The sequence below is a fragment of the Numenius arquata genome, chromosome 6, assembly GCF_964106895.1.
Source record: "Numenius arquata chromosome 6, bNumArq3.hap1.1, whole genome shotgun sequence".
Taxonomy (NCBI): Eukaryota; Metazoa; Chordata; class Aves; order Charadriiformes; family Scolopacidae; genus Numenius; species Numenius arquata.
The window spans coordinates 28,374,924-28,387,344 of NC_133581.1; the positions used below are offsets into that span (position 1 = coordinate 28,374,924).

The following is a 12,421-nucleotide window of genomic DNA, read 5'->3' on the forward strand; positions in this document are numbered from 1 at the left end:
ACATCTATTTGAAAATAATTACATTTTCCATGAAGTCTTGATTACAAAGATTATACAGATTACACCAGTGATCAATTCTGTTCTCACATCACTTTGTTTTAAATGATTCACTCTGACTTTAAAATACTTTGGGAGAATGTTGGACCTGTGCAAGCCACTGCAATAGACCTGTGTATTGTCAATGTCCAATTTCATCCTCTAGGACACTTCCCTCCCTCATAAATGTTCTCACTGTACCCACGTGGTATCTGCCGCTGCACACAATGGCTCATTTTAGCTATTGAAATTTCACAGATCACCTGAACAACTGAAATCTAGGATAGTTTATCAGGTTATTCTACTTTTTGTTAGTACCTGACCTTTGAAATGCTATTCTTTGAGCCAAATGATCACACCAGTTTTTTACTCACTGGTCCATTCATCCAGTCCATCTCTCTCTAATTTGGCTAAAAGAACACTACGACGCAATATGCTAAAAGCACTGCTAAAGCACGGATGAATTATCAACTGTCTCCCCTCATCCACCCAGTATCTGCTGAATGGGTTCAAGTTTAGCAGAACAGAGCTCAATTCCATCTCTGCCTCAAACAGAACCCATTCCCACTCACTTGTGCCTCAATCCCAAGCCTATTTTCATTAAGAAGACAGACCTAGGTTGATTTGTGGGAGTTACAGACCCTGAAGACTAACAGTAATCTAGCTGGGCAAAGCGTGCCAGAAGCTGGCTGCTTGTGACGAATAAACCACTTTGAACATACCTTTCTGCTTCTAAAACAGAAAAGGAAGAGAAAAGTAAGTAGTTATTCAGTGTCTCTTACTCTTTTCATTCTTTAAAAACATATTGAGGTATCTTTTCAAAGATCTCTGCAGCTCCTGTTCTGGGAAGCAGACCCCTAGGACCGTCAACAGACTCAGTTTGCTCTACAAATCAAGCGTACATTGGATTTATCTCCTGTTTAAAGCAGGGCAACAACAACATCAGTTTGATGTGCTCTTTCCTACACTTAGTGGAGGCAACTATCTATTCTCCTTTTCCATATAGTTCTAGTGTACCACATCTCAGGCAAATCTAGCATCGCATATTTGCTTTTCAATTATATTAACCTGATGTTTCCCTTCAACACTTTTTGTACACCTTGGAAACGTACAAGATTATAAATGGGGTTTTGGTTGTTTTCGAAGAGATATTAGAGCATGAACAAGTAGACAGACATGTTATTTGACCCCTAAGGCATAAACAAAAATAAAATACTGTAACGTAAATATAATATCTAAAATACATTACTGATACTTGGTAATATACATGTATTATAAATAAAAAATAAAAATATTTTAAAGGCAAAAGGATAGATATGCATAATAAATGAAAACATGGTTCATTTATTGGTTCAGTATTTGTTTTCATGCCTGGTACAGAGAACATCTAAGATGTGGAAGCTTAAGAAAAGAGACCGATATGAAGAATAAGATTCTATCTTAATTCCCATGTTGATCTGTTGAGAAATCAAATCTCATTGGAAAATGAGATTAATATAAGTCAATCAACTGTAGCAGAATCCAACACTGCATTCCCTGGTGAAGCTGGGTACTGTCAAGTAATCAAGCTGGGACAGACTCTCCTGACAGCTACGCCCCGGGTATAGGGTCTTTGGATGCTGGAAGATCTATCCTCCCAAGCTGGGGACCTTGAAAGAAAAGTTTGTTTGCTCAGGCAAATTAAGATTCATGAAAATCAATTTCATTGAGCACCTACAGATCAGAATACTTTGTTATTCACAGAAAGTTAAAGATATTTTTTTTTTGGCCATGTTGGACTGAATCCAAGTTTTAAAGATAACAAAAATCCTGCAAACTGGAAAACAGCTCTTTTTCTAGCCAACGCTATTCCTTTGCAAGCTTCCACTGACAGCAAGGGGTTTTCTGAAGCTTGACCAAGAGGCAAATTTCTAGTCAAGCAGCTTCCCAAGTGAGCTGCATTCACAAAAAAAAATGAATATCCATAGTGCAAGTATAACATGAAAATACTAGTTCTTAGTCTAGGAATAAAGAGGAGTCTCATTCACATTGATTGTAAGCACATTGATTGGAATTACAATAGATTGTAATTTCTTCTGAAATTAATGAAACTATTTGAATAGCAAGGCACTCCAATTTGATACACATGGATGAATGCAACTGCAATTTACATGCAAGACAGGGCAGCAGTTCATATATTTTGTAGCAAATCTTATATGCTAGGCTGGTTAAACCTGCATCTGCAAAAAGCGAAAAAAAAAAAAATCACATTCTAATTACTGTCATTTTGATTGCCTAGCAAAAGTCACTGTTGTCTTGACATCAAAGATAACAATGCAATGTATTGAAGGTCCAGCCTCTCTAGAATCGTCTGACAGAGACAGAACACAGACTGTTAACTCAATTCTTGTATTGATTCTGTTGGTGAAAATGAGAGCTACGTTTATTTAAATAAATAAGATAAGAGTCAGTATTGCATCCATCAGATTTATGTCATGTGAAGATCAATTTATTATCAGTAAAGTTAATAAAATCTCAGTTGTTTATAGAGAGATCTGACTGTTAGAAGGAGAAACAGCTGAAACCTTAATTTAGAAAAAAATTATCAACTCTTCCACCTCCTAATATGAGGATAGCCAACAAATACCTCCATTGAGGTGACGGTACAGAGATTTTTATTGTATTTGTTAACAACTGCCCACAAGATATTCTTGAGTGACATCAAGCCAAGCATTCTCCTTGAACCTAATGAGCGTAAAAGTTAGCTTGAGATGTGCTGATTTGGTAAGTCTCTCAATAGCCACTGCTGTCAAGAATGTAAATATTTCTGCATTCTTTAAATATTTTCACCTACCTTGCTGCAATCCTTCCAAGTTCCAGCAAACAAAGGCATACTTCTCTTGGCTGCTTGTGGAGAACTAGAAAAGCGAAATGAAGACAGAAAACATTTATAAACAAAAGCTATTTTAAAGATCTTGGTGATGAATGGAACCTAATCATCCACATCTCTAAATCTTGACTCAGATAAAACCAGGTTTTCTTTGGCTTGCAGAGAGTTTTACTGGAATAAAAAGGATGGGATTGAGGAGTGGTTCTCAGAGTGCAGACGATTAAGGAATTTCCCATTTAGTTATCCTTTAGCTCCTTTGAAAATACCATTCTAAATCTAAATCACTGAGTAATTATTGGGGCTATTTGGTAACCTGCAAGCAGTTCATAACTATTTAAAAATAATCAAGAGCTCTGCCAGAACACTAAACTAGTAGAATGTCAAAAATAAATTAATAATATTAGAATTACGCTTTTCTTTCCACAAACTAAGAGAATTCCTATCCATTAGATCACTATTTTCCTTAACTTATTTAAATCACAAAAATAACAAAGTTGCACTAGCAAAGAGGTATCTCATTATAAATTTGGTCCTGAATTTGTTATACATTTACTCTTAAAGCAAATATGAAACTAGAATACTTCAGGATTTCAGCTCATTATAGAAAAAAATCTCAACCAAACAAAAAACTTTTCTTCTGTATATATACACATCTATATGCAAGTTTTCATGCTTGAATTCCAACAAGACCTGTAGTTTTTAAGCTTCAGAACCAGCTGCAACACAGCATGAACTTCTCATAAAGAAATACCAGCACAATCCAAGATAATTCTTTCATTTTTCCCCACAATTCAGATAGGTAATTTTCTGTAGAGAGTACAGCAAAATATATAAGCAAAATCCAAAATCAATAGATGAGGATAGGCCTGTGGCTGTTTGCATAATCTACTCCCCAAAAGTCCAAAAAGAAGAAAGGAAAGAAGAAGAAAAAAGAAAGAAGGAATTATGAATGCATTGCCATCTTCTCTCCAGAAATACCTATTGCAGTAAAATCCTCATGTTGTGGATAAAACTCAGGTTTTAGAAACTTCCACAACAATCAAAAGATTTGTACCTTATACTTCAGATTGAATTGACACCAAAAAACACTTGTGTGAATATTTGTGTAAATCAGAAAAATATAAACAACAACAAAATTGATTTGTTTTTAATGAGTTACGGTCAAGTATATCCGCTGTATAAACATTTTGCTTACCTAAAGACTCACCTAACTCAAATGCATGAAGGAAAAAAAAATACCATACCTGAAAAAGATATTTCAATGTCTAGTTAAAGATCTGAAAGTATTTGCTTTGGCCTATATTGTACATATGAGACCCAGGAATGAGAATCCACAGACTTAAACATCTCTAAAAACTAATGCCTGCTGGGGCAGATCTTCAGCTTCTACAACTTCAACTTCCAGCTCCACTGACTTGAATAACAAGTATGGCAGGTTGTGCGAGTCGAACGCTCATCCCAATAACTTTTACTAGGTATCTTTTACTATTCGTAGCACTTTGAGATGTATGCATTCTTCTCCTCTAATCTCATCCAAATATATTTCCTGAAGTGAAATTGCAGAGCATGAAAATTAAAATGGCACCGCTCTAGGACAAGTATTTTTTAATCCTTCAGCCATCTGTTATTAAGACTATAAAAGATGCAGACTTGGACATTCAGTTATTCTCAATATTCTTCCTTGCTGCAACACAGTGATTTTTATGGAACATTTAACCTTCACCAATCAGTATTTTTAAAATGTTACACTCATGACTGCAGAAACTTATTCTGTTGCTTTGGTTCTAAACTAGTTGGGACTGCCCCAAAATAAAACCTGATTTTAAGAAATAAGGCATCCTCCCAAATGAAAATGGAATAAACTGGTTTCGGAAGACACAAAGGGAGCCTAATATTTCTTAACTGCAATTCACATGTGTACACATCTGAATAACTTTTGGAAGGAAGGACAAAAACAGAGGCTCGAGTAATATTATGTGCAAAAAGTTCTGTAAATAGAATTGGAATAGGACTTGATTAAGAAAGGTAAAATGTTTTTCTGTCAATACTTAAAGCTCCTCTACCCAAACAAAATTCAAAATCCTTTAGCAAATCTGACCCAACACAATCTAGACATTTCATGCATTTCACATCGAACAACGTGACACAGTGAAATCATTGTTAGAGGATGAAGAGCTGTGCAGGCAATAACCAACCACAAAAACAAATATCTGGTCATCTGGTAAGATGGTGACACAGGGCTTCTAACAAGAAAATGTTAGCATTCCTGAGGACTATACCAGCATACGTATTCGGGAACATTAGAGATAAACAAATGTTACTTTGTACACTGCAATACCCACTGGAAATAATTTAGATTCTCAAACCAAAATTGTCTTCCCCCCCCCTCAAAAGCACAGCTATTTAATGGGCTACACCTCGCAAGAGAATGGTCAAGACTTACAGCAAAAGCCAGAGAGACAAGATTAAATTTCCACACCTATCTTGGTCCCAAACATTCAGTATAACTTTAAGCAAGCAAATAAGACCATTGCCTTTTGGAACAAGTAGCACTTTTAAGCGCCTTCATTTCTTTGTACTTCTTTTGAGATACTTTTTGTCTCATGCTATTCCAAAATAACTGAAAGAACTAGATATTTACAGTCACTTTCAAAAGGCTGCCTTCCAAGTTTTTACAAAAAAAAGCTACCTTACGCTTTTTTCCATCTAGAGTACAGAAAGACAAACATTTCTTACACTTCCTTTTTTAGTTTTACTTATAGAAGTTGAGTTAATCAATATTTTCGAAACACTTCAAGATATTAGATAGAAAAGATGGCAAAAACTATTTCAAAGGCACTACACAGCGTCAAAATAACTTCTTTCATTATTTAAAGTAAGTATTCCACTAAAACAGAAGATCTGTACAAGTCCTCATAATTCCCATTTAAATTCTCACTGTACCGTAATTTAAATTCACATTTACATCCTGACTGTACTGCAGTTCCTGGCTAACTACACTACATACATGTAAACAGTTTTATAAACATATAATTGCACACATATATATGGCAATAAGTAATCATTTGACGACTACAAGCAATTCGTTCTGAGGTGATTGGCTACAAGCTCAGACTGAAATGTAACACCCGTGCCGACGGTATTCTGTTGTATCCAGTGGGAACTACATCTACCATTCTCTGAATTACTTACTATAATCTATATTAATAGTTGCATTTCAGTAATGGGCACCACCTCAACTTTCTGACCTGACCAGTTACTTCATCCCAGATACGGCAAACAGACATTTGCTAAGAACCACATTTTCTGTAATTGTAGCAATTTATATGCAGTAAGACACGGTAAGTACTGGAAGCTGAAAAATGAATTTGAGAAAACATCTTCATTCTACCTACAGCCACATACACAATTCACTGCGCATCATTTAAAGTCTACAGTCAACAACTCATTTCCACAACAGTGCTACTGTACGCTCTGAAGAATTCAAAGAAAAAGCAAAAATGAAAATTTCTTTAACACTTCTATGATGTAAGTAGTATTATTATCCCCATCTTATACATGGAATTAAGGTATAGGTATAGGTATTAAATAGAAAAAAAAGCACACTTATCTCTGCCTGATCTCCAGTTGAGTTTCCTATTCCTACATTTTTGTATGAAATCAAAGACAACACAACTAGTAATTCCATTACAAAGTCTGAGATGGATCCTCCTGCTGCATGTAGGAGCTATGTGATAAAGCCATAGTCACTTCTTCCGATGTCATTCAGTAGCAACATCAAAATAGCATCTTACACCATTCTCCAAACATCTTCAGATCTTTGCAACAATGAGGCATGTGAGGAGAAAATAACATAGCAATAAGAGTTTCTTTCACTTCATGAACTAGACGATACCAAGATATCAGCAAAGCAAGGTCCATCCTAAATATAACACGGCTCTTTTAGGGGAAAAATGGCCCATGACCACGTGAAATGTTGATAGGTGTATCATAACAGTTAAATAATTTAACTAATGTAGCATAGTCAGCCATAGTTATAGCCCAAGTACTCCACTTTGCAGCATTAATATATTTTTATGTGATTTCCTGTAATTTTTCACATTTTCATATATAGAAGAAAACAATATTCCTGGAGAATCATCGGCCAGTACTCCCCTATCAAACATCAGCAAGGTGAACTGTCTGACTAGGTGACTATAAACAAGTACCAATTTGTAAATGTAGAAGACACGTACCCTACACAGATCTACTGCAAAAGATAAATGGAAATATCCACCTTGCCAGAGAATCTCACTGATGATTTTGTTTGACAAGAAAGCAATGTGAAGATATAGAAATAGCGTATACAAGTCCAGTTTATTTCAGGCGTCCTGACAGTGACAGACCCTTTTGCTTTCCACCTCATTAATTTCAAATCCTTCTCGTCTGCTGTCCTCATTGCCTGCATCTTTTCAAGCTACGTCCAGCCACGTTTTTTAACAACACTTCCTTTTCAGGTCCTAGCAAGCTTTTATCCCTCTTTTGCTATAACTTCTTTCTCCACACTGCTTCCATCTTGTTGCTGCCCCTTTCTCCTTTTACCTTGTTCTCCTTCCTTGTACTTTTTGTTTTGTTTTCCTACCTACTGTCCATCACATTCCTGCAGCCTTCACCACCTCCTTCCCCAGTGCCTGGATGCTGCCAGGAGAAGCAGAGGAGGAACAGCCTCTGCTTTCAGTGCTGATCAGCCCCTGGGGTTGTGAGGCTACAGAACGCAACCTGCACATGGAGACCATGTGTCTGCTGAGCACGTTTAAAATGAGAGTGTTCACAAAAAGAAATGTGAGGGCGGTTTTGTTTCGCTTGCTTTTTTCATTAAATTAGCAGAACGCCCAACCACCATACAGGAACAAACTTCTTACAGCTCCCTGCCAAGTTTCAAGCCTTCGCTTTTAACATTTTTATAAGCCATTACTAGTGGAGGCAGTTTTTCTTCTAAACGCAAACTTTTAGAGATCTCAGGCATAGCTGAACCAAAAAAAGTGAATATGATTTCTGCTTCTAAAGCATTTTTTAGCTCACTAGAAACAAAGAGATATCTTTTTCTGAAGAATTTAGTATTTTTTATCACAGCCTTCCGATTGCCATCAGAATTCACACACATTTAGGGAAGGTTTTTCAACAGGTTGATCCTTTGATCCTTCTTCCTATTGTCTTTCATTTTCTCCTTTAATACTTCTGATCCCACATTAGTCTTTTATTTCTTTTTTAACATTGCTTTGACAACACTTAATCTGTCCAACTTACCCCAAACATATCCTCGCTTCTGCATCACAGCGCTATATACTATGACATACTTAAATCAAGGAGCTGTGTTCCCCAACTCCCCATTTCAGCACTATCACGTATGGGAGCCTCAACACAATTAACGTTTCAAACACAGTAAATCCATGGATAGTAAAGAACTATTCTAGAATGAATATAGAGATCATCTAAGCACTAATAATTTACTGGAATTCATTAATTTAAGAAGTTAATCCAATGGTAATAACACAGTGTCCAGGATGCTTTTATAGTCCTCATAACAAGACATATTCAACAACAGTATGAGTTGTTTAGTAAAATGTTGTGAAACACAAGACAAAGCCTTATTATGATGCAACTACATGTAAAATTTAACACGCTTACAAGCTGTAAATGTGCCACTGTGAAAGAACAGTGAAAAGTGTACTTCTGTCTTGTAACATGAAATTAAATATATTAGAGTATTAATTAAAAAAAAAATCATTTAACCCATGCATAAAATAATTTAAGCAATCGATATTTGAGCGTTGTTTTTTTTTAAAAAAAAAACCTTTAAAAAAACACATTAGATTAGAGATCGGAGGTGTTTGTGTTTAAGTCTAATTATTTCCATTAAAACACTAGATGCCTTTGTTTAGGGAACCTGTCCATTAAACTCTATAACCAATAAGTTGCATCAAAAGAAGTCCATGTCATATATTGTGTGTACACACGCACAGTTACAGAATATACAAGCACAAAACATCAATACAACAGTATCATCCAACAACTCCCAAAACAAACAACACACATTAGCATGCTGGCACGCTCGGTTGCAAACCCTTTTCTTGCCGGGTGGAGTCTTTATCATAGGAGAGGTGCAGAATATTCATTGGTTCCAAATCCTATAATCATCCAACAACACTACATTACCAACGAAGAGTTCATAACGTACGCTTTAAGTTCACTTAACTAAAGCAATCATAGAAAATCTTATCATTCCTACTATTTGGCCAAGAAGAGTTTGCTTCTAATATTACACTCTTCAGGCTCGAGCACCATAATTACAAGTATCTCCATCAAGAATGCTTTTACAAATTGAACTACCATAGCTGTGTGGATCTGCTGCCCTAAAACCTACAAAGGGGAACTTGCAAAATATACATATCATGGGAACAGAGGAGTTACAAGCAGCATTACTTCTCTTAGACTGAAAGGAGTTAGCAACTTATGTTCCAAGTCCTAGATACCAGACAAATTTTCACCTCTGATATATCTATCACCAGATAGTGAAAGTTTGAACTTCAGATCATAGTTTTTGGTATCAATAAAAATAATTTCTTCTTCTTTAAATACACTAACTATAGAAATAACAATTAAGAACAGCATGCTAAATTGGTCAATGAGTCCAGGGAGCATACAAAGTCTCCCTCTACCTTGCAGCATTCAGGATTATCCCTGTATAGCCTGTTGCTATATTTGTTACAGATGCTAATGTTTTTTTTTCCTGCAGCTCACGCGACAGGCACAGGATCCACCTTTTCTTTGCAGAGGCATTAACTCTGAGACTTTACTGCCGTGTCTCTGCATTAAGACAAGTGCAAAGGGCGAAATACATATCGATTGCTACCAGTCAGCTCTGGCTGTATTATAAATTTTTACAGAAAACTGTATTTCCAATTTGTTTGTATTTTAAACTATGTTAAAGCATCATAATATTCAGCAGGACAAAATACATCATATTGCAGACTACTAACCACAAGTTAGTACTACAAGTGCGTTGTTTTCAAACTTTGAAGCTCTGTACTGATCTCTTTCAAGGATCTTTAAAGTAACTCTACGGATTGGAAGGCATAATTGTACATACCAGCATAACAACGACCACTTGTTTTTTCCTTCTATTTATTTTGAAGAAAGATTTTGATTGTTTCCTTGTTTAGCTCAGCTGGACAGCCCAAATCCAGCAAAGCAATTGAACCCATACTTAACTTTAAATAATTAAATCAGTCCACAAGTGATGAGCGAGGACATAAAAGTGACGTGAGTGGGTCTACTCACTTTCTCATCTGGATCATCCCCAGAATGTTAATACTTTGCAGAACCAAGGTTCTAGGAACACTTAAGATTCCCATTAATAACACTCGCTTGCAATCTCCTCAGGTGTGAACTGCAGTTATCGGCTACAGTGTCTGTTGGACACAGCTCCATCCCACAGTTCCACACCTTCATGTGACTTCAATCTGAGTGCTAAAAAAGTGGGAGTGTTGGATGCACTGGTGTGCAGTTATACCTGCACAATTTCAAAGACTTCAGAACTCATCAAGCTGAGAACATATTTTAAGTAATTAGAAATAGTAGCAACTAATAATTTCTTAGTCTAGTATGTATCTAATTTTGCTCATTTCTGAATGGACTTCAGGCTTTTTTTTTTTTTAAATCAGTACTGTCATAAATTCATCATCTGTTTCAGTGTGATTAGTCTTAAAAATTACTCTTACAGTGTTAGAATAGAAATCTTTGTGAAATAAAACCTCAGGAATATTTTAAATGATACAATAGCGTGAAGAAAATATCACTATGTGCATCTAATTAAATAATACAGTATTTATATAAAATAAGGCAGGCAGAACACAGTGAAAAAGGAGGATAAAAATCAAATAAATTAAGAACATAAATGTACTAAGGTTTCTCAGCGTAGGGAATAGTTGCTTTATCACAGCCATTTACATGTCAATACAGTTTATTAGCCATGGGGAAAAACCGCAAGAAAACAAAAGCCAGTTACTTCTAGAACCATCATTTCATGGCAATTATTTATCATCAAAAATACAGAATTCCATGAGAGCAAACACTTGGATGTCATTCACACACATTTCTCACTTTGAATAGAACCTTTGATATTACTTACTTTTGCTGGATTTTTATTTCTTATGCAGTGAAGAAGTGATTTGTGGGAGAAAGAGGAACATAAGAGCTTTAGATTGGCAACTGTTATGATTCATCATTATTTCCAATGCATTAGAAATACCTCAAATTAAATCAAAACTTTTAAGAGTTCTAGTTCAAACCGAGGGAGAGTAGTAGCTTCTATTTTTATCTTTTTTTAGAAATGGCATGATTGCTACCTCACTCTCAAATTCAGAAAAATAGGTCAAAATATTATCGAGTCCTCATCCTGTTTCCAGCACCGTATGTCTTTTCAATATGTGCATCAATAAACAGTAACACCCAGAGAAGGAAAAAACCCAGAACCTAGTTTTCAATCAATGAAGAAAAATCAGTCACTAATCAAAAAAATCCAGTACAGCCATATCTGGTTTGTGCACTGTGTATATCTGGGTATACTTCACTTTTCCAAGAGGGGAAGTCATCTTGAACATCAGCTTTCCGGGTGCATTTGCTGGAAACACAACAGTGTTATACTGTGGTGGGCAAAGTACGTGTATATGTAAAAATTAACTTATGCAGGGAATGTTGGTATTTCAGCTATGCTAATTCCATCTCTAAATAAGATGTTTGTTGTTTTTTTTAACAATGCGCAAGAAAAGTCCTTATAAACATGCCCTCAATTACACAGTTAACCTATTATTGGAACAATGGTAAACTGCTGTGTTTACCACAGCAGTACAAAGTCTAAATTCATTTAAGCATTGGATTAACCACAGGTTCTTCTGCTTATCTCAGACACTGGGAGGTCTGCGTCTCTTTCCTTTTTGTGTTTGCAAGTTTCCTGGTAATGTCCAACTTCTCAATTGTTTCAAATCTTTGGAAATACAATTATTGTTCATCTTCCAGATGACTTACAATGTCCAATAAAAATTTTATGTTGAGGATTTAATTAACAAAACAGAGACAATACATATATCCTCCTTACTATTTGTCACACTTGTGATACTAATTTCTTCTCTGCCAAGCATTTTCTCCTGGGGATATAAAATCATTTAGTTTCATTAAAAAAACCTCACAGGACAAAAAAACAGACAAATGAAAAAAATTGCTTCCGAAATAGTAGTGCTAGAAGAGCACGACTGTAAAAGAAGGGGAACAGATCAGTTGCAACACAGATAAGAACTGCAACAGGGCAAAGACCTCTTGAGCTACAGAACAAAGAAGCCTCTTGATTCAGTACAATGCGTTCATTTGTCTTCTGTAGAAACTGAGCTGTCTATCATGACAACTGCTTTACACTTTTATCTGAGTTCAGATAACAACCATTTCACCCTCTTCATTTCATGATATTTGGCTAAAACAAAC

The 12,421-nt window shown here is 35.8% G+C and overlaps 1 protein-coding gene across 1 annotated transcript in view; it reads right to left on the minus strand.

The window, feature by feature from the left end:
* Positions 1-12,421, minus strand: part of GAS2 (growth arrest specific 2) — an 87,270-nt gene that overhangs the window by 43,722 nt on the left and 31,127 nt on the right. Inside the window, exon 4 of the mRNA XM_074149791.1 lies at positions 2,870-2,933. Coding sequence (XP_074005892.1) covers positions 2,870-2,933 — 64 coding nt within the window. The remainder of the gene's footprint in view (positions 1-2,869; positions 2,934-12,421) is intronic.